The 24,171-nt window shown below is 43.3% G+C and overlaps 1 protein-coding gene across 2 annotated transcripts in view; it reads left to right on the top strand.

Annotated features, from left to right (window-relative positions):
* Positions 1–24,171, top strand: part of TBC1D14 (TBC1 domain family member 14) — a 184,426-nt gene that overhangs the window by 95,842 nt on the left and 64,413 nt on the right. For both annotated transcript variants that reach the window (XM_068277011.1, XM_068277021.1), the window contains one exon: positions 9,274–9,397. In XM_068277011.1, coding sequence (XP_068133112.1) covers positions 9,274–9,397 — 124 coding nt within the window. The remainder of the gene's footprint in view (positions 1–9,273; positions 9,398–24,171) is intronic.

The raw sequence follows: 24,171 nt of genomic DNA, 5'->3' as shown, positions 1-24,171 counted from the left end.
GGGCAGCGGCAGCATCCTCCTCAGCCACATCAGGAACCAGACAACAATCTGATGGTGGGGTGAGTGGGAGTAATATCTCCCATAAGGAATGCCTTATAGAAACTGTGTAAATACTAATAAGGTTTCCTGTTTTTTGTGTGTCCGTTCCTTTCCTTGGTTTTCTCTCTAGGCCAGAGTGGAGTCGAAATCTGGTAGTTCTAGTGAGAAAGCTAGGTCCAGGAAATGTTGCCAGTGTCAGACTAAATTATCCTCCAGTTATACTAAGAGTCTGTGTCAGGGCTGTATCAATGCAGTTATTGCTTCGGAATCTTCTGCTATTTTTAAGAATGTCATGCGGTCTGTTAAGAAAGATATGACTGACACTTTAGGGAAATTTAAAGATTCTATCTTGTCAGCCTCTACCGAGGGCCCTATTGCGGGCCCTTCCTCTGCACCAATAGTCCCGATTGAATCCACTTCCCCTATAGACGCTATCGGATTATCTGAGGGCGATACCTCGGCAATTCCTCCTCTAGACCCGGGTGATATTTTTGGGGTTCCGCAGGAAGAGGAGGAGGGTGAAGGGGAGGACTTAGAGGACAGAGAAAACTGGTCCGATTTAGAAGAGGGGGAAACTCTTCAATCTGAGGAAGAGTCAGATGAAGAGTCAAAAAAACCAGCAAGATTTTTGTTTAATACTGATGAGATTAACGATTTACTTAAAGCTGTCTACACTACCGAACAGATTCCGGAAATCCACACAGAACTTTCGGTCCAGGATCAAGTTTATTCTGGTCTGGCTCAGCAAACGGGTAGAGTGTTTCCTTTTCACCAATCCCTTAAGGATATTATTACGTCGCAATGGCTGGAGCCGGAGCGGCGTTTATTTATACCTAAATCAGCAAGAAGGAAATACCCATTTGCTCAAGCAGATATGGATAAATTTGTTAAATGTCCTAAAATAGACGCTTCTTTATCCAAGCACTCAAAAAATGCGGACCTCTCCTTTGAGGACGCAGGGGTACTCAAAGATGCTTTGGATAAAAGAATTGATGTGCTTCTGAAAAAAGCATGGGAATCGGCTTCCTTTGCCTTTTTGCCTAGCGTGGCCGCTACTTGCATTTCCAGAAACTTGAAAATTTGGATGGAAAATTTAGTTTCACACGTGACTTCAGGTAAAGCCTTGAGTACTTATGTGAAATCACTCCCGGTGGTTTTAAGATCGGTGGCTTTTTTGGCAGACGCAGCGGTTGAAATTATTAGGATTTCCGCTCGTACTACAGCTCTTGTCAACTCTGCCAGAAGAGCGGTCTGGCTCAAAGCATGGGAGGGGGACCTAACTTCCAAGAACAAATTATGTTCAGTCCCGTTTGAGGGGAATCTACTTTTTGGTAGCGAATTGGAAAATATACTTTCCAGGTCGGCAGAAAAAGGGAAACAATTCCCCACTAAACGTAAGAATTTTCAATTTAAGAAACAGAGTATTTTCAAAAGACCAACGCAGGACCAATCCAAATCTCAATCTCAGCAGAGGAAATGGTCCTTTCCAGCAGGCAGAGGGAAAGGGGGTTTTGCACTTGCAAGACCCAGCAACCCCAAAGAAAGGAAGTGACTCACGGCCGGTGGGGGGAAGGCTTCTTTATTTTGTGTCCCAGTGGTGTCAGATAAATCCAGATCCTTTTATTTTGAAAATCGTTCAGGACGGATATCGTCCACAATTTTTTGTTCCCCCTCCCCCCAGGGTATATGTGAACAGCCTTCCTCAGGATTTGAGCAAAGCAAACGGGCTTTTTTCAGAGATAACAAAGTTAATTTTAAAAAAAGTGATTGTGTCGGTTCCTCCAAGGGAGGAATTTCAGGGATATTATTCCCATGTGTTTTTGGTAACAAAAAACACAGGGGATTTCAGATTCATTCTGAATCTGAAATCCCTAAATCCCTATTTAACGTACAAAAAGTTCAGAATGGAGAACATAGCGTCGGTGAAAGCTCTTCTTCAGGGAGAGGAGTACTTCGTATCAATAGATTTACAGGACGCATATTTACACGTCCCAATTGCCCGATCGCACCAAAAATATCTAAGATTCGCGGTCCAGATGGAGGACCGGTGTCTTCACTACCAATTCCAAGCACTTCCTTTCGGGATTGCAACCGCTCCCCGAATTTTTACCAAGGTATTGGCAGAGGTCATGAAATTCCTAAGACTACAGGGGATACAAATAATTCCCTACTTAGACGACCTATTAATTTTTGCAAAATCCCAGGAGATTCTATTCCAGCACAGAGATCGAGTAATCCACACTCTAACACAATTGGGGTGGATCATCAATTATTCAAAATCACATCTAACACCAACCCAGACAATTGTATTTTTGGGGTATGTGATAGACTCGGTCAGGGGCAGAATTTTTCTGCCATCAGGAAAGATAGAGAGGTTACAGTTAGAGTTGAGAAATCTTTTACTGTCTCGGGAAACGTCCATCAGAAATATAATGAAAGTGTTGGGGTTAATAACGGCAACACTTCCAGCGGTCACATGGGCACAATTTCACGGGCGAGGTCTACAGAGATGGTTGTTAACGATCTGGGACAAAACTCAGGAATCCTTAGAACAGGTAGTTCAGATTCCGGATCAGGTGAAACAAAGTTTTCATTGGTGGCTGGATACTTCCAATCTGGTAAAGGGCAGAGTGTGGAGACAGGAAGACCCAGTGAGAATCCACACGGACGCAAGTGCCTGGGGTTGGGGGGCCACAGCATTAGGTCACCAAGCACAGGGAACCTGGTCCAAGAGACTGGCGAGGAGTTCGTCCAATCTCAGAGAGCTTCGAGCAGTTTTGGAGGCGTTTTTTGCCTTCCAGGTCTTGATTCGGAGCAAACACGTTCTTGTATTTTCCGACAACATATCCGCGATTGCGTATCTCAACAAACAGGGGGGCACTCGATCCCCGAGTCTGTCTCTTCTGGCAACAGAGATTTTTGAGTGGGCAGAAACAAATCTGCTGTCACTCGAGGCAATTCACGTAAAAGGAGTGCTGAATGTGGAGGCGGACTATTTGAGCCGCCACGAACTCGATCAAGCAGAGTGGGAGCTGAACCAAGAAGTTTTTCTCTGGATAACAGAGCAACTGGGCTTTCCAGAGATAGACCTGTTCGCTTCCCCAAACAATGCAAAGATTCCTCAATTTTTCTCTCTCCACAGCAGTTCAAGCTCTCTGGGATTGGATGCGCTTTCAGTACCATGGACGTTCAATCTAGGTTACGCTTTTCCACCCCTGAACCTGATCCCGCGAGTTTTAGACAAAGTGCAGAAAGAGAAAGCTTGTGTGATACTGATAGCGCCGCTTTGGCCCAAGAGAGGGTGGTTTGCCACTCTCTTGAGTCTATCAGGTCAGTCGCTGTTACCACTTCCTCTGAGGTCAGATCTTCTGCGACAGGGTCCTTTATTCCACCCCAAGCCAGAGTTGTTCAATCTAGCAGCGTGGATCCTGAGAGGATAATACTAAGAAACAAAGGAGTATCAGAGAAAGTGATAGATACCCTGCTGAAATGCAGGAAACCCATTACTCACAAAATATATAGAAAAGTGTGGAAGGTGTTTGGGTCATGGTGTGTTTCTCATAATAGGGTACAGACTGAGATTGGTACTATTCTGGATTTTTTTCAAAGTGGACTAGAGATGAACTTATCTCTAAGTACGCTTAGGGTACAGTGTTCGGCATTGTCTATTTTACTCGATAGACCCTTGGCACAAGAAAGGCTAATCAAAGATTTTTTTCGGGCTATTCAAAAATCCACGCCTATCAAGCAGAAAATAGTACCGCAATGGGATCTTTCTTTAGTGCTCAATATTTTGACCAAACCTCTCTTTGAGCCGATCGATGAAATCGAGCTAAAATTTTTGACTCTCAAAGTGATTTTTTTAGTTGCAATTACGACAGCTAGAAGACTAGGCGATCTTCAAGCTTTATCCATTAAGGATCCTTTTTTGTCTATTTTTTCGGACAAGGTCGTCCTACGTTTAGACCCTAATTATTTACCGAAAGTTTCGTCGGAGTTCCACAGGTCACAAAATATTGTGCTTCCTTCGTTTTGTGATAAGCCTTCTTGTGCTAGGGAGTCGGAATTTCATTGTCTAGATGTCAGAAGGGCTATTCTAGCTTATTTGACAAGAACTAGAGAGTTTAGAAAAACCTCTCACTTATTTGTTTTGTACGGATCAAAAAATAAGGGACAGCAAGCTTCAAGACAAACCATGGCTAAATGGTTATGTGAGGTGATCTCATTAGCCTACGAGATTTCAGACTCCACTCCACCAGACAATGTTAATGCGCATTCAACCCGTTCCATCTCCACGTCTTGGGCTGAAAGAGCGGGGGCTACGGTTCAGCAGATATGCCAGGCGGCGACCTGGGCAAGTCCTTCCACCTTCGTCAAACACTATAGAGTGGACGTACTGTCGCAACAGGATTTGGCGTTTGGCAGGAAAGTGCTCCAAGCTGTAGTCCCTCCCTAGGTGGGTTATTTACTTTTGTATCTACTCCTAAGGACGTGTCCCAGCTGAGGGATAGAGAAAGCACCTGCTAGACCTACCGGTAGCTGTGTTTCTGTCCTGAAGCTGGGACACCGTCCGCTACCCTACCCTTTTTTCTTCGCACTTTCCTTGGGGCCAGTTGTTTAGGGGTCACTAGGAGGTGCTTCGCTCATCTCTCTTTCCTGGTGTTCCGGTCTGTTACTTTTTTATGCACTGAGGTTAGAGGGAGGGCGGGAGCTTTTAATACTTTTTCCTGTGTGTTTCAACAGGTGTCTGGGGCAAGAAGAGTTGTGACTGGGCACACCATCTAAGGCAGGGTGCTTGGTATTGTGGTATAGGCAAACCACCAAAGTATAAGTCCAGAATTCAAGTATACCAGCACTCCAGTTTTCTCAAAGATTCACGCTCTTTTATTGAGCTAACATATCCACAGACATGACCGACAATTGTTTCGGGGCCTCGCAGGGTCCCCCTTTCTCAAGGCGTATTGGTAACCACATACGCCTTGAGAAAGGGGGACCCTGCGAGGCCCCGAAACAATTGTCGGTCATGTCTGTGGATATGTTAGCTCAATAAAAGAGCGTGAATCTTTGAGAAAACTGGAGTGCTGGTATACTTGAATTCTCAACAGGTGTCTGGGCGTGCCCAAACTCCTAAGGACGTGTCCCAGCTTCAGGACAGAAACACCGCTACCGGTAGGTCTAGCAGGTGCTTTCCTGCACAGACAGGAAATGGCACTTGTTCATTCTAGAGTTGTATTAATCCTGGTACACACTTTGTTATGGTTGGCCAATCATTGACCAATTTTACCATCTGCATATAGTATGAGGGTCACCAGATTCTGAATACTATGAGCAAGTTGTGTAGGGAAACCATCATAGTACATGGAGGCGGTAATATTTGGTCAGTGATTGGCCAATCCTAATTGAAAGTGTGTACCAGGTTTAAAAGTGACTCTGCTTCAAAGATAGTATGGGGAAATGGAATTGAGGACAGGAGACCAGACATCCTTCAGACCTTTCCAATAAAAGACTGTTGAACTGCAGCATGGCCACATGTGAAGCAGTGCTGTCCTGTGTCCGTGATTGGGCATGCTCAATAATGTTGAGTTCAGTCCTGCTAGTCTAGTCTGCATAGAGTAACACAGCAGTGAAGCATCCAGCCTGTTTCCATAAGCACCGTTTTGTTTGCACTCTACTAGCTGGCTGGCTTTCTTTTTGTCTTTAGCAATGGGAGACTAAACACACATTGTTATAGCTGGAGATGTGGCTGGAGCCTCTTTGTGTACATATTATTTACATTTCCTTCTGCAGGGCTGAAGGGGGTGACACGTGGAGATCGAGGACAACTGTCCTCTCCGCCATGTTGCTGACCTTAAAGGAACATATACTGAATATTAAACTCTAGGATCGAGCATGTGCACAAGTCACCCCCAAAAGCTTTGTTTCCCCCCCCCCCCCCCCCCCCTTTAGAGCAAGGCGTCTGTACAACATTTGGCACTTAAACTGTGGCCTGAGTGATTGAGCCCTGACCTCTTTGTGCAGCAACCACTGTTTGTTGGTATGCCACATTGCCACTTATGGTTTTCATCACAAAATATATTTTTTACAGCACTTATGCATAGTGTACATTTAGCTTTAATTCGTACTTTCTTTCTGAATTCAAACCTCTGTTCTGCTTCCCCTTCCTGTTTCTGAATGCTGCTACAGCTGTTAACCTCCCTCTCCATTAACCCTTTAACAGTGAATTTATTTAGAGGCTTTCAAGTGCTCCAGGCCTATTTATTTTCTTATTTGTTACATTTGCTTGCTACTAAATAGTAGTGCTGTAATGCGTTTTTATGTCCATTTATCACTAGGGAGCCGTGTGAGACAATAACAGGACTTCTGCTTTCAGTATCTGTATTTTCTGCTACCAGAGAGAGATCAAAGCTTCCAAAAATTTACAGCATGAGTTCTGTCTACTGAGTGGGTGGATTAGTGAGGTACAGCATTGCAATATTGTACTGTCCTTAATTTGAGCTGTTCTGGGAGATTAGTCAATTACTGTAGTTTAACATTTAATACAGAGATCATGGTATGTATGTGGAGTGGGGTATAGTACTGTATTAGCAGGGCCTATTGCTGTAAGTCTCGAGCAACCTGAAAGCACACTTATCTGGCATCAGCGGATCCCCTTCCAGGCCAGATAACCGAGGCTCTCCTGTATATGTCAATATGTGCAGAGGGTGTTTACAGGGTGGTAATATAAGAATGGGAGCATATAGAGGATGGGGGAAGGAGGATTTGGTTAGAAGAATTTGGTTGAAAAGGACTTCAAAGAAATTTTTTTTTTTGTATACGTTCTATAGTGTTCTATTTAGATTTGCGTTCTACAGAAAGTTGACTTGTTACATATCTACATGTACATATGTGATGTCAACTCTCCATCATGCATGTCCTTTCACTAAGTGGTTTTCACTGGTGCCTCAGCACAATGCCTTGTTCTCCGATGGGGATATCCACTCTGACTGAGCTGGGCTGAAGCCTGTGTGAGGATGTTTGGTTGCATTCCGTGTGGCCGTGTCACATGCATAATATCTTGTTGCTTTATTAGGACAAGCCTTTCTTTGTTTCCAAGAATATGCAGATCATAATTTCCATGACCGTTTTAATATGCTTATCGGTTTTATTTTCTCTTACCCTTTTACCAATCTTGTAATACCTGTTCTGTGGCTAAGATTAGCACAATAGATATTTTATACAGCAACTAGCTGGTGGAAAGCGTATAAATGAAGGAGGCACTCAACTGGCGTATAAACTTACGTTTATCAGTTCAGGAGCAAACACGACATGTTTCGGGGTAATCCCCTTCCTCAGGTGTACATGCAACCAAGACTAACACAGCAAACTTATGAACATCAGTAGTGCACCACACCCAATATTGAAAGACCCTCCTCCTTGGTCACATGACCAGTATCTGCATTAACCTCTATGGGTAAGTCCAAGTCCAATTTAACCCCTCAGGGCTAAGTCCATTTTATTGGGCACTACAATCAGATGTCTACCCAAAATAAACACCTTCAGGATCATAAGTGTAAGCAAACATTGGATAATACCTTATCAATTCACAGAGTACATCAGCAATACTATGCATAGACTCACTGTACCACGGATGCAGATGTTCCCTCTCTTCACCACCCACCAAAGCGATAACAAGTCATCACGACCTGTAAGAGAAAACAAATGACAGCATTTACCTACAAGAAGCATTTCATACTAAGCATTCCATTCAAGCCCCTAGGCGTAATTGAATCGAGTTTCCTTATCCACCGCGCTTCTTTCTGTAACAGCAACCTGTCCCTATCTCCTCCTCGCTTTGGCGGGGGTGCGTGGTCTGGAACCATCCACTTAAGCTGCGACACCCCATGTCCTCGGGCATGAAAGTGTTTGCCCACCGGAGTGTGGCTGCTTAGTTCTGATGGTTTGAATCCCTGGATTGAGCCTCTGTGCTCCTGTACTCTGGTGCTGACGTCCCTTGTCGCCTTCCCCACGTACAGGAGCCCACATGGACATTTTAATGCATAAACGTTCACAGGTGTACATGGATTTTGATCCCATTTTTTTTCTCCTGTATATGGGTGACTCACATTTAATAATAGCACCACAGCAGTTACAATTCATGCAAGGAAAGGTACCTCTTTTGTGAGTTTATGCATCTCCACACACCTTTCTGACAGATCCACTCAACTGACTATGTTCTTAATCGTCCTCCCCCTTTTAAATGAAAACAATGGGGCATTTTTGAACACCTCTCCATATACTGGATTCTGTTGTAATATCGGCCAGTATCTGTTGACAGACCGGAACAATCTGCTCAGTGTGGACAGTTTTCATAACAGAAATGTTATTAAAGCGATCCCCAAGGGACAATTCCTGAGAGCCAGGAGATTAGCTTCCACGAATAAAGGGTACCAAACTGCAGATTGACGAATAAATTCCTATCGAAGGGGTATGATCCCAAAATGCTGGGTAAGGTACGAGCAGAAGTGGGGTAGGTCCCAAGGGAATCTCTACTGGAAAGCAAGCCCAAGCGGTAAGGGTCGTCTGACCGGATCCCGTTCGTTGCAAACATTCGAGATTTGGCAGACAAGTGGTCAACAGATACTGGCCGATATTACAACAGGATCCAGTATATGGAGAGGTGTTCAAAAATGCCCCATTTGGGTATGCTTGGTGCAACGCAGAGTCCCATCCTGCACATTTTTTCCGGGAAAGTGGATGCGTTTCCCTTAGAAGCCTATTGGGGAAACTCATCCACTTACGGACTCCCAACGGACCATCCAGCAGGCTACCATAAATGGAAGGGAAGCTGCAGAAAGTGGTCCTGGATGGTAGAATGGAGCAAAAAGTGTAAATCGGTCCCAGAATTTTACCAGAAGTATATGTCAAGTCACCACCCGTCATGGCAGGAGACCATCTGACACATGTCTAAGGCCAACCAATAGGGATGGAAATGCTTAGGAGAACTAAGAGAAGCATGTAATCAGTTTGATCAGCTGATAGATTTGTAAGGTTCTGATTTGCTATGATGTCTTCCTGGTTTTATGCATGATCATGACTGGCAAATCAGAGCCTTACAAATCTATCCGCTTCTCCATGAGTTCTCCTGAGTATTGACATCCCTACCCACCAATCGTTTTTGGACCAGTTTGAGAACCATTGTCACAACTGAAGCTCATCCTCTATGCACTCACAAGTTCCTTGTCTTTGTTGTTTCAGGAATATATTTGCTCGGAGAAAAAGCCTCCAGGTGGATAAACAGAGCGACCTTGGCTGGAAATTGTTTGGAAAAGTCCCTCCTCGCGACACAGCACAGCAGAGCAATCCACGGAAAGTACAGCAGGTAATTGTCTGTCTTTCTACCCTCATGACCTGCATTTCCTGATTGCTGGATTCCCAGAACGGTCTCTGTTTATGTGAAAGTAGCATGATTGCACAGAAACCTGAGGGCTGTTATGGCAGAGAGCACCAAGCACTGCTAGATTGTGGTTCATCTGTACCCAGTCCTTATTTTACACATTAACTGTGATGTCATGTTGGTCTGCAGCCACATTTGTTCTATTTAATGTTTAGACTTTTTTTATAGACTGGAAAAAAAGAATCTGAGCCTTGATGTATTGCTTTCTGGCATGGAGAAACCTAGAGCCCGGTTTTAAACTGGCTTAGGTCAACTAGTATACAAATAAGTACGTTTTTTCCAGAGTAAAATGAGCAATAAATTACTTTTTTCCTATGTTGCTGTCACTTATAGTAGGTAGTAGAAATCTGACAGAAGTGACAGGTTCTGGACTAGTCCATCTCTTCATAGGGGATTCTCAGGGATTTATTTATTTTCAACAGCACTTAGTGAATGGCAGTTGCTCTGTCCAACTGCCAAAAAACTGGCCAGCATCATTGTTTAAATCCTTTTTAGAGAATATCTTTATAAAGAACAAAAGCCTTGCTGAGAATCTCCTATGGAGAGATGGACTAGTCCAAAACCTGTCGCTTCTGTCAGATTTCTACTACCTACTATAAGTGACAGCAACATAGGAGAAAAGTAATTTGTCTCACTTTACTCTGGAAAAAATATACTTCTTCTTTGTCTGTTTGCACATATTTTAAATTTTACGCCATAGTGCCGCTTTAAAGGGAACCTAAACTGAGAGGGATATGGATGTTTTCTTGTAAACAATACCAGTTGCCAGGCAGTCCTGCTGATCTCTTTGGCCACAGTAGTGGCTGAATCACAGACCTGAAACTAGCATGCAGCTAATCCAGTCTGACTTCAGTCAGAGCATTTGATCTGCATGCTTGTTTGGGGGCTGTGGCTGAAAGTATTAGAGACACAGGATTATCAGGAGATTCAGGCAACTGGTATTATTTTAAAAGGAAAAATCCATATCCTTCTCAGTTTAGGTTCCCTTTAACTGTTCCTCAGAGGAGCTCACAATCTAATCTCTACCTCACTCATATGTCCAAATGCTGATTTAATTGCTGCTTGTGTGCTCCTGTAGCCCACTGTTAAGGCGCGTACACACACTCCATACTTCACGGGCCCGTCAGACCCTCCTGCTGGGCGGACGTTCTGCCGACAGTAGGACGGGTGTACACGTTGTCGGCAGACTGATGAGACTGTTTTTGACAGATCCGCCGAGTGGATCGTTTAGAAACAGTCCGACAGCGTGTACACACATCCTACTGTCGGCAGAACGTCCGCCCAGCGGGAGGGTCTGACGGGCCCTGTTACCACTTGAGGAAAGTTTTTGTCAGTTCTCCGCATTGCAAAAAATATGAGCCGTTCACACTTGTCCCTTTGACCTGTGTGATCCATTGTGGTAAGTGGACTGCACTTCTGTGCAGTCAGTGATAATCCCATACATACAGATGCATTCCCCATATAGCCTATAGAGGTGTAACGCATCTGCCCCCGGGCTCCAGGTGGACTTTTGGAGCGGACATTGCACACTGTCTGCTCCCGCTGGCCGACAGGAGATCCAACTACAGGTGGGAACACAGCCTTACTATAAGGGCCCAAAGCAAGAACAATTATAGAAAAGCGGTACAGACAGGAGTGGGTTAAGCTATGCAGTGCCTCAGGAGTGTTTTGGCTTTTGTGGTTTAATCTTCAGAGATCCAATCTGTGTGTTTTGTGTAATCTGTGTTGCTTTGGTTTTGGTTTCTGGCTTGTTTTCTAGTGTTTGGTTTTCTTTGAATTGACTTTGCCTGTCCGTTTAATGCTGAACGAGATCCAAAATGTAAACGTGTGGGAAACAAGGGCACGCCCTGATAATGTGAGGTCATATAAAGGACCAGTATGAATCCGTTTCACAATTGGTACTTGTCACACATTTATAATTTCTTCTAAATGCAAGAAAAAAAGTTTCAACAAATGTGGACAAATTTGTTTGTACCCTTCTGTGAAATAATGATCTTCAACGTTCCCAAAATAACTTCAAACTCAATGAAGTAATTGGCACCTTTCATTTCTTTCTATATAACAAAAACTTTACTGTAGAGTTTTTTTTATTTTACTGAAAATTTCAAATTGTAATACTGATAAGTAAAGTAGGATAAAACTCTAACCTACCATTCAATACATATGTGTTTTCCTGCTTATTATTACCCATTCAGGTATCATATTTGCTTTTGTGCGCAAGTAATATTGTTAGTCTACAAATCAGGGCTGTGGAGTCAGAGATAGAGTCGGAGCAATTTTGGGCACCCGGAGTCGGAGTCGTTGATTTCATAAACTGCGGAGTCGGATGATTTTTGCACAAAATCCACAGCCCTGTTAAGTATTAGACTAAGGAGTCGAGGAGTCTGAGTCGGAGCCATTTTGGGTACCCGGAGTTGGAGTCGGAGCCGTGGTTTCATAAACTGAGGAGTTGGAGTTGGAGTCGGATGATTTTTGTACCGACTCCACAGCCCTGCTACAAATTACATATTCCCAAGTACAGTTTATCTGCTCTGAAAGCTGCCATTGCATTTTTATTGCGTAGCTGCTATATTTATATATTAACATCTAGTGAGCACATCTCAGTTGCACACATACTAGAAGCACAGGGAGCTCAATTTCTAATGTTCTAATGGTTACTAAATGTATCTGACAAAGGAATGTAAACAAAATATAATGTTCTCACCTCTTCTCAGGAGGCCAGAAGCTGCTCACCGAAGCAAGAAGCTTCTCACTGAAGAACAGGGTGCTGTGTTCAACTGTGTGAATGCTGTTCTGCTACAATTTTTTTGTGGTAGTAGATTTTATGCTGTAAATAATCTTTTAGAGCAAAGAGGAAATTCTGAGTTTCATACTACTTTAATGACCTGCTCAAAATCTGTAAATAATTCCCGTAGCTCTGTGTGAGACTTCTACACCTGTCTGCAGGTATTTAGTCTGGCTTTTCCTGAGTAAACTCCTCTACCTGTGTCAGGTTAGACAGACTTCCTGTTTTCATTCTTACCTTAGCTTTAAAAAAAGGCTAACAACTCACCTCTTTTCCCGAGCCTTTGAGACTGCATAATGCAGGGTCACAGCGCTTTGAGTCCCCAGGGAGAAAAGCTCTATAAAATATTTATTGTTACCTTAGATTGCAGATCAGAGCTCATTGAACACCACTTCAGAATAGAAGTCCAATTTATATTTGTTTTTAGGCATACTTTGGTGTTTTTAGGTTTGTGTTTTAAGTCATTTTCCTGTAGGTTGTTCCATGTACTGCTACTGAGACATGCCTTTCCTACACTGGACAGTATGTTTACAGAATGTCTTGATGGTCTGGAGATTTAATTGTTCTCTACAGGCAGCCCACACCACATGCCCAACCTCAAACCCCAAGCATGCCTCTCCTGTAGGCTTCACAGAAGGCAATGGTGTTCTTTTTCTTTGAAAGCTTTATTTTTTGCTCGTAGCTTTATGCCCCTCTTACACATTCAGGGTGTACCTGCGTTGTTACCGTATTGTGCTGCAAGGGGCAGCAAAAGCAATGAAGGTCTACGGAGACTTTCACACCTACTGAGGTCCTTTGTAGTGTGCCAGAAGTATCCAAGCTAATGCAAGGGCAACAGCCCATTACCGGAAGCATTGCGCTTAACGCATGGTGCTTAGGATAATGGTAGTCTATGAGCGACGCAGATACTGTATATGACAGGGTGCGGCGGAGACCGATGGGAATCCCAGTGACGTACTGCAGCGCATTCTCTGCCGCAGGGTCACATGTTTGTAATTTTTTGCGGAGAGATGAGGCAGGAGCATCGCATCCCCACCACAACGCAAAAGATAGGTGTAAAGCCGTCTTCGAAGGCTGATGTGACTTGCCAAAATCCTCCAGATTGGCAAGCATTGTGGCCTGTTAGTATGTAGTCTAGCCATTGTAAAGATCGCAATTTACCGGTAGATCGCAAAGGACTTCATGGTAGATCCCGACCGCACTATATTTTCCATTCTGTATATACAAATGTGCTCCTAAAATTGCACATGGGAAGATCAGTTCGATTTGCTAATTTTTAAAGTAGCTCACAAGCCAAAAAAGTGTGGGCACCTCTGGTGTAGCCAATTCCTGTCTGGATTTTTGTATGCTTTTCTTTCAACAGTGGAATCCTCCTCCATCTTCTTTATTGAGCCTAGTCACTTAAAAAGCAAAGTCCGTTAACCCTTTGCACACTCACATGCAAATGCTTTCATGCAAATCAGTCATCCAGGAACCATGGTCTTTGATAAAAACAAAAAACAAAAATAACATTATCTTTTACGGTCACTTACACCGCGCAGAGGTTCCCCAATGTTAGTATGTATCCTAACTCTGGCCCTGTAACATGCATAGTGCAAACATTCATTGCATAAAGTTTAGGAGCATATATCAGGAAGGTTCTCTGCTAAACGTGCATGCTTGGCATTTGTCAATTTTCTGACGTTGACTGCTGAGGTGTTTCCCGCCACTGCATTGAGCTTCCATCCACTGGGAATATGCTGTGCGAATACCGGGACAAAATGCAGTTTAATGCATGCTGGCAGCAGGCCATCTGTGCAAACACCGATTTTGTTTGTTTGTTTTTTTTTGTTGTTTTTTTTTGTTTCAATGGGGCCTTAAAGAGACACTGAAGCGAAAAAAAAAAATATTATGATTTGTATGTGTAGTACAGCTAAGAAATAAAACATTAAGATCAGATACATCAGTCTCATTGTTTCCAGTACAGGAAGAGTTAAGAAACTCCTGTTGTTATCTCTATGCAAAAAAGCCGTTAAGCTCTACGACTTTCAAAGTCGTGGAGAGGGCTGTTTTCTGACTTTGATTATTTCAACTGTCATTGAACTATTTACTTTTTTTCTGCCAGAGGAGAGGTCATTAGTTCACAGACTGCTCTGAAAGAATAATTTTGAATGCTGAGTGTTGTGTAATCTGAACATATTATAGAATGATGCAATGTTAGAAATAACACTATATTCCTTAAAAAAAATATGGGAATATTATCTTTGCTGCTAATCTTCTAGTAATTATTCATAGTACACAACCAATTCATTATATCATATATTTTTTTTCGCTTCAGTGTCTCTTTAAGTGACCTGCAGGGAAAGCCTCAGATTACTTTATTTGGCATATGTGTGTCACTGCAGATTATATTGATGTACAGTATTCAGTAGGGCTCTACATTTCCTTGTCCTGACTACATGGGCTGTTCTCTTTGCTGACAATCCTGCCGGTCCTCCTCAGTGTTTGGGCCACAGGACTGCACTGACTTCTCTGTGTATCGCTGTGCATTAACTCCTGCATGTCTTGATTACCGCAGCCGGTACTCGGATCATTCGCACTGCTTGTCTACAACTAGCTATATAGATTAGTACAGATCAATGCAAGTCATGTGAACTATTTCTGTCCTTTGGCATTTCTTGTGACAGGAGCGATGTGATGGATTGAGGCCCAGCTCTGATGTAATTGTCACACCTTTTGAAGCACATTCTATTGTGTTACAGAACCTAGCTGTAGGTTGACTATATATACAGTGGGTTGCAAAAGTATTCGGCCCCCTTGAAGTTTTCCACATTTTGTCATATTACTGCCACAAACATGAATCAATTTTATTGGAATTCCACATGAAAGACCAACACAAAGTGGTGTACACATGAGAAGTGGAACGAAAATTATACAGGATTCCAAACATATTTTTACAAATAAATAACTGCAAAGTGCTGTGTGCATAATTATTCGGCCCCCTTTGATCTGAGTGCAGTCAGTTGCCTATAGACATTGCCTGATGAGTGCTAATGACTAAATAGAGTGCACCTGTGTGTAAGCTAATGTCAGTACAAATACAGCTGCTCTGTGAGGGCCTCAGCAGTTGTCTAAGGGAATATTGGGAGCAACAACACTGTGAAGTCCAAAGAACACACAAGACAGGTCCAAGACAGGTCAGGGATCAAGTTATTGAAAAATGTAAAGCAGGCTTAGGCTACAAAAAGATTTCCAAAGCCTTGAACATCCCAAGGAGAACTGTTCAAGCGATCATTCAGAAATGGAAGGAGTATGGCACAACTGTAAACCTACCAAGACAAGGCCATCCACCTAAACTCACAGGCCGAACAAGGAGAGCGCTGATCAGAAATGCAGTCAAGAGGCCCATGGTGACTCTGGACGAGCAGCAGAGACCTGCAGCTAAGGTGGGAGACTCTGTCCATAGGACAACTATTAGTCATGCACTGTACAAAGTTGGCCTTTATGGAAGAGTGGCAAGAAGAAAGGCATTGTTAACAGAAAGCATAAGAAGTCCCGTTTGCAGTTTGCCACAAGCCATGTGGGGGACACAGCAACCATGTGGAAGAAGGTGCTCTGGTCAGATGAGACCAAAATGGAACTTTTTGGCCAGAATGCAAAACTCTATGTGTGGCGGAAAACTAACACTGCACATCACTCTGAACACACCATCCCCACTGTCAAATATGGTGGTGGCAGCATCATGCTCGGGGGGTGCTTCTCTTCAGCAGGGACAGGGAAGCTGGTCAGAGTTGATGGGAAGATGGATGGAGCCAAATACAGGGTAAACTTGGAAGAAAACCTCTTGGAGACTGCAAAAGACTTGAGACTGTGGCAGGACAATGACCCTAAACATAGAGCCAGGTCAACAATGGAATGGTTTAAAACAAAACATATCCATGTGTTAGAATGGCCCAGTCAAAGTCCAGATCTGAATCCAATCGAGAATCTGTGGCAAGATCTGAAAACTGTGTGTGTGTGTGTGTGTGTGTGTGTGTGTGTGTGTGTGTGTGTGTGTGTGTGTGTGTGTGTGTGTGTGTGTGTGTATATGTGTATATATGTATATATATATATATATATATATATATATATATATATATATATATATATATATATATATATATATATATATATATATATATATATATATATATATGTATATATGTATATATATATTTCTGTACGTCTAAAATCTGGCCTTTAAAGAGCCACTATCGCAAAAAAAAGAGTTAAATGCATGTAAAAACATACAAATAAATAAGTTTCTTCCAACATAAAATGAGGCATAATTACTTGTATGCAATGTTGCTATCACTTAAGTACTAGTCCCAGCAAGTAATAGTGATATGAAGGAAATGACAGGTTTTGGACTAGTCTTTCTCCTCATGGGGGATTCTCAGAGTTCTCTTTTTCAAAAGCACTTACTGAATGACAGTTGCTCAGTCCAACTGCCAAAATAGTGTTCAAACAAGCATGGGTGGCCTGCATCTTTGTGTAGATTCTTTCCAGGGAGTGCTTTTGTAACGAATAAATAAAATACTGAAAATCCCCCAAGAAGATATGGACTAGTCCAAAACTTGTCAGATCTCTACTACCTCCTATAAACTCGTCTTCCTCCCTCTACCACCATATCACAGAACACCTTGTTCAGCAGAGAGCCAAACTGATACTACTGACTCCTTCCGATGGCTCCCAAAGGCTTCAAATTCAAACTAGGGACAGCGCTGGAATGCAGACACCATAAGAGGACAGGGAAGGCGCTATGAGATCCAGAGCCTTGCCTCTCCATAGGTAAGTATCAGACGTTCAGAAATAAAATTGCCACACATTTGCTTTAAAATAACTAAGCTTGCATTGGCCAACTCTGTACAGTTATCCCCTGGTGTCCGGGTAAGACCCTGCACAAGTTAAAAATGAGGGTGCTGCCCACTACACCAGTGTTCTCCAACTCTGTCCTCAATGGTCACCAACAGTGCATGTTTTGTGGAAATCCACAGAGGAGGTCAAGCAGCTCTACTGAGACTAATTACCCCACCTGTGCATGTTTGGTTTTCTGCAAAACATAGTGTTGGTGGGTCTTGAGGACAGGGTTAGGGAACTGTGCATTACACCACCATGCCACCCTTAGTTTAATTATTACTATAAAATCCATTATTGTCTCTGAGTCAGTGTTCAGAAAAGTCCCTAAAAATGTAAAGACATGAAGAAGGTTATTTTAAACGTTCCTAAAAGCTTTTGCATCTGTAAAATATATTGTTATGCAGTAAAAGGCATGACCTACAACTATCCTCCTTTCTGTAAAAACCTGAGAAACCTTTTGCTCAGCCTGCTTTTATGGAGATTTTAAAGATCTATTGTTAACTTGCACAGTATGGGGGAATCTGACTGTGTCATACTATGATTGTTTCCTCAGCGTAGGCTTTCTCAGATATACACAGGCACAGGTTTCCTCAGTACATTTAGGAATGACTGTTGGTTCCTTTGGAAACATTTGGCCTGTTAGCAGCAAGGCTGTGGAGTCTGAGTCGAGGAGTCTGTGTTGGCGAAATTTTGCATACCTGGAGTCGGTGGTTTCAAAAACAGTCTGAGCTGGAGTTGGGAATCTGATGTTTTTTGTACCCACTCCATAGCCCTTCCAGGGCTGTAGAGTCAGAGTCGAGGAATTTGAGTCGGAGCAATTTTGGGTACCTCGAGTCAGAGTTGGTGGTTTGATTTTGATGATTTGTTTTTGTACCAACTCCACAGCCCTGGCTAGGAGCTGACATTATTAAAGGGTACTTAAAGTGAGAAATTGCCCTAAATCTAATTCTGTAGAGTTGTCCTTCGTGGCTCTACCCCCCTCCCCCCTGCAGGGGCTGATCCCCTGTAGTTACAACCCTGCTACACGCACACGCACACTCGCCCGCACACACACACACTCGCCCACACACACTCGCACACTCGCGCACACACACACACACACACACACACACTCGCCCGCACACACACACACACTCGCCCGCACACACACACACACACACACACACACACACTCGCCCGCACACACACACACACACTCGCCCGCACACACACACACACACACACACACGCCCACACACACACACACACACACACACACTCGCCCGCGCACACACACACACACACACACTCGCCCGCGCACACACACACACACACTCGCCCACACACACACACACACACACACACACACACACACACACACACACTCGCCCACACACACACACACACACACACACACTCGCCCACACACACACACACACACACACACACACTCGCCCACACACACACACACACACACACACACACACACACACTCACTCACTCACTCACTCACTCACTCACTCAGCCAGCATTTCTACTTTGCTCTAAAAGATTCCTCACAGCTTGAAAGCTACTATCCCAGAATTTTTTTTTTAAAGGGAACCAGAGACTAACGTTTTTTAAAAATGAAAAAAAAAAGATGTTATACATACCTGGGGCTTCCTTCAGCCCCATAAGCCTGGATCGCTCCCACGCCGCCATCCTCCGCTGCCTCTATCGCTGGTACCGGGCTCACTCCGGCTCTGTACGCCTGCACAGTATGGAGGGAGCGCCTGCGCTTGCGTCGACTGGCCAAAATGACGGGGCCCGGTACCGGCGGACAAAAGCAGCGGAGAAAGGCGGCGTGGGAGCGATCCAGGCTGATGGGACTGGAGGGAGCCCCAGGTATGTATAAATATGATATTTATTAGTCTCTGGTTCTCTATAAGCAGAACATCGCTGAAATGGTTAAACAAAGCACTTGTCCTGGTATTCAGCTTCAAATCCGCATCCAACCTGGAGATAACAGTATCTTTGTTTACACACATGTATAACATTTGAATGCAAACACAGTGTAACAAGTGAAAAGGAGCTCTCTGTGAAGCTCTCTGTGCTTCAAGCACACAAACAGCTCAGAACAGCTAATTAGAACATGTTAATATATAATAAAAAGCAGTTTGAATAACCTGCAATGGCAGATTTCAGGGCACGATAAACTACACTTTGGAAACGTGTACTTTGTAAACAGACAATATTATTTATGCACAAAAGCAAATATGATATCTGTATGAGTAATAAAAAGTAAGAAAACACATTTTTATTGAATATTATGTCAGAGTTTCAGCTCATTTTAACTGGTGGGGCCACGTCATCAGGCCAAGTTACTCATGATTCTTCTAGCGAATAATAATGACCAAGATGATGAGAATGACATCTTGCCTCAAGGTACCCTGGGATTCCTGCATGTTACTCTCATGGACAGAGACATGTGTTGCCTATAGCAAGAATTAGCAGCTAATATTTCTACAGGAATGTGAACCAACCTGGGGATACCGCGCAGCCTCCTCTGATCTCTAAGTACAGCTAAAGACGCTGAGTACAGTGCCCCACCTGAATGCCAGATGGGGCTATTAATAAAACATTGGCTCTGACTAGGCGAATGTTTTCAATGCCATTTTCTGTCTGTTTGCTGTACACAGGCTGCTAATCTGTATTTGCCTCTGAGCGAAAAGACTGTGTGCAGTCTGCTCTGTGCTCTGTAATAGAAGATGAAAATACCGCTTCAGTTTCTAGTATGTGTGCATAAATAGCTTTTATATTGCAGTATATACCACTGCTATTTGATTTATTTATTTGATTTTATTTGAGTCTGTAAGCAGCCCAGTGGGCACCCCAGTTCATTCAGACGCTTGCCTTGCTGCATTAATCATTGAGACTGGATAACCATGTGTACTGGACTTAGCTGTGCACCCGTCTGACTACATTGCTGCTTTTGACTGCTTGAGACATATTGCATAGCACTGTTATACATGTCGTTGGCCGCTTTGCTCACTGAGACTGTACGCTGCTTTGCTCACTGAGACTGTATGCTGTGTGCAACTCTTTTTGCTTCATCCTCTTAGCCATGCAAACAGAGGCTGTGCATACTTATGGGCATCCATATGCAAGGTGGGCTGACTTATATCCTTGGATGTAACTGAACCTATATACCATATAAATTCAAGACTGGTAAACTGGAATCTTCTGGTGGTTGGACTTGGGAATTATCTGTGCGGTGTACTGAGGTGTTATTCATCATATTTGATACTCTGGACTATCATTCTGGTCTGTGATATGAACAGGACAGTCCATCTGCTTCACCCAGTGATAAGTGAAATCAAACCGCTGCAAACTGAGTCAAAGTTCATTTGGAATATACTAACATCCAGTGCTTTTTGAGCGGTTTCTTTGGAATTGGACTGTCTACAAAATGATGTAGAGTGAAGCCGATGCATATGCTTCACTGTTGCTTCCGAACTTTGAGTACCTCGGGTGCAGTGTCTTCTTGGTTTACATCTTAGATAGGGGAGTCGGGGCGAGTAGTGGGTGGGATGGTGGGTTGATGGGGAGGGGATTATTGGGGGGTTGGGAGCACACTTATGTGACTTTTTAAAGTAATACTATGTGGAGGATTAATAAAGGTTTTGTAAGATTCTTCCTCTATTTCTGTCTCACAGTGTTTGTTCTTCGTTATTTGATTTACCAGAAAATGGTAGAAAGCAGCACTGGAGCATCTATTAGGGCTGCGTTACACCGACTTCTGCACGGCTGTAAACGCAAATTTTTTCGACAGGCGAGGAAAGCAATGTTTAAAGTGATCTACCACTGTTCTATTCAAATGAATGGAAGCTGTTTTGAAAGGAGAGCTCCAGGGAAAGACATAAGCAGTTAGAATCTGACAGAACCGATAGGTTTTGGACAAGTACATCTCCTACTGCTCTTCAGGAAATGCTCTTGAAAACAAAGAAAACCCCCATGAGGAAATGTACTAGTCCAAAACCTGTCAGTTCTGTCAGATATTAACTGCTTACTTTTTTTTTGCTGTAATGGTCCTTTAAAATTAGAAGATTAGCAGGTATGCATAAGGAGGTGTTTATGTAAGGGGTAGTTTAAGGGTAGATGTCAGAAAAGGGTTAACATTAGGACTAGGACGGTGAGGAGGAGGCATCAGGAGGAGTTGAACTTTGGGGGGGGGAGAGATGAGGTTGGTGAGATGTCAGGAAAGAAATTACCGGTACATAAATGGTGGTAATATGGTTGATACGTTTGTTTATTTTTTTACACAAGGGAATGCAGTATAGTTAGGGGATTAACAAGGGAGGAGCATGGAAAACTTTGTAAAACTGTATTGGACACCTGAGTACAGTTATGCAACGAGGGCAGGTTATTTGGAATCAACCCCCCCCCCCCCCCTCCCAAACAAAAAACAAAAAAACTGCTATAACACTGTAAAGAAATGTGAGCCCTGTTAGCAGGTAGATATTGGTTGTTTACCCATTGTAATTTAAAGTGACACTATGGTATAATGAATTGTATGTGTAGTACAGATAATTAACAGAACATAGCTTTTTTTTTTGTTTGTTTTTAACATTGCATCATTCTATCATATTTGCGATTACAAACTACACAAGGTATTTTAAACTATTAGTAGAGCTAAAGACCCCTTGAACTCCCCTGCAGTAAAACCTTATGTGAAGCCGTCTCTCACTGTTTCTTTGATGTATAAGTGCTGCAGAAAATAGGACTGTCTCTGACCAAGTTAGTCAGAGAGCTCAGAGAAGCTTCTTTGCATAGATGACTGAAGTTGAACCCTTCCTATTCTTTTCCTTTAAACAATATCCGACTCCTATCTTTACTAATAATGTTTTGTTTAGCTCTACTACACATACAATTCATTATCTCATAATTTTATTTTCACTTCAGATTCCCATTACGTTTAAAGGGAAGGTCCAAGCAAAAAAAAAAAAAAAGTTTCACTTACCTGGGGCTTCTACCAGCCCCATGCAGTCATCCTGTGCCCTCGTAGTCACTCACTGCTGCTCCAGTCCCCCGCTGGCAGCTTTCTGACCTCGGAGGTCGGCGGGCCGCATTGCGTACATTTTTACACATTCCAGCTAGTGCAGGAACATTAACACATACATTTTTACGCGTTAGTGGTGCAACGTGTACATTTTTGTTCCGGCACTAGCTGGAATGCGTGTAAATGTATGCAATGTGGCCCTGACCTCCGAGGTCAGAAAGCTGCCAGCGGGGGACCGGAGCAGCAGTGAGTGACTACGAGGGCGCAGGATGGCTGCATGGGACTGGTAGAAGCCCCAGGTAAGTGAAACTCATTTTTTTATTTTTGCTTGGACCTTCCCTTTAAGATGGTGTCAGATTTCCGTTAGTCAGTTCTAGCTTAAAACTTGTATTGTGTTGCTGGCACTGCAACTCGGCAAGTGTTCAATAAGCATGGTGAGTGATTGTGGTGTTATATTATTGGCCACAAGAGGGGGGAAACAAATAATTAGTTGCGTCATACAGCCCATCACATGAAGGCATGCATTGCATAATAATCTATTATTTGCTCACTGGAGGTTTAATAGGGTGAACAGACATGAGGTTGGTTGTCTTGTGTTTGTAGACCTTCATTTACTGGGTCTCAGCTGTGCTGTCTGTTCCAGGATCTCACGTTTCTCTTCAGGGTTGTCGTGCGTCATATCCGGAGTCTCGTGTCATGGAAGGCTAGCTACTCCATCACAGCCACCATACAGAATGCAGCTGGCCTGTGTATATGTGGTGCATGCAGCTTATGTGTGTAGTCTCCCAAACTTATCATTCACCGTTTACATGGGCCGCCTCATGCTCCGCCAGTTATCATCTGGGTTCTTGATGAGAGGAGCATGGCCATGAGATCCTATCCGACAAACTCTTGTTAGATATGTTTAGAAGGTCCATGCGCTGCAATGGTGGGTGTGAGGAGGAGATGGGGAGCCTCTGGACTATCTGGAGGCTTCCCTTTACCTAGGTAAGTATTCAGTATTTTTTTTTTTTTAATCGCCTCAAGTTCACTTTAAGACAGACTGGTTTTCACGATCTTGATCTGTTCCTTTAGCCTGCAGTCAATGCGACACGTCTGCCCTGAGCCTGATGGATACTCAGTGGAGTTTTAGAACGCCTTCTCACCAGTCTTAGCCGACCCATTCTGCAATCTAGTGAACGATAGATTGCTACATCCTTTTCTCAACTTACAAACACAGCAGCTATTACCTTGATTTATAAGGCGGGGAAGCCACGGACCGCTTGTGAAAACTATGTTCAATATTTATTACAAATATCGAAATATGAAATGCTGTATGCTATTATGGAGAAAATTTTGGGAGGACAGCAGTCAGGCTTCAAAAAGGAAAAACAAGCACGAGACTACATTTACTCAATCTGTAGTTAGATGCAGTATTAATAAAGTTTAGATGCCGAAAAAGCCTTCAACAGAGTCTTTAGAGACTTTCTTTATAAAGCTATGCAAAAATGTGGTTTTGGAAATAATGTAATATCTTCTGGGTTCTTGATGCGCGGAGCATGGCGATGAGAACATATCAAACAAGCTCTTGTTAGCAGGGCTGTGTAGTCGGTACAAAAATCGTCTGACTCCTCAATTTATGAATCCTCCGACTGCAGGTACCTAAAATTGCTCCGACACTGACTCCAACTCCGACTCCACAGCCCTGCTTGTTATGTTCAGAGGGTCCATGCGCTGCAATGGTGGGTGTGAGGAGGAGATGGGAAGCCTCTGGACTATCTGGAGACTTACCTTTACCTAGGTAAGTAGTGAGGTTTTTTTAATCACTTCAGGATCACTTTAAGACAGACTGGTCTTCACGATCTTGATCCATTCCTTTAGAACGTGGTCAGTGCAACGCATCCGCCGCTCCGGAATTAGTGCAGCCTCTCCAAACTTGCAGTCCGTTCAACGCAATGTGAACATATCCTATTGATTAACAGGGCAACCTTAAAGGGAACCCAAGATGAGACCCATATGTAGGCTGACCTATTACATTTT

Source organism: Hyperolius riggenbachi, chromosome 1, assembly GCF_040937935.1.
Source record: "Hyperolius riggenbachi isolate aHypRig1 chromosome 1, aHypRig1.pri, whole genome shotgun sequence".
Taxonomy (NCBI): Eukaryota; Metazoa; Chordata; class Amphibia; order Anura; family Hyperoliidae; genus Hyperolius; species Hyperolius riggenbachi.
This window is presented reverse-complemented; position numbering and strand designations above follow the sequence as displayed.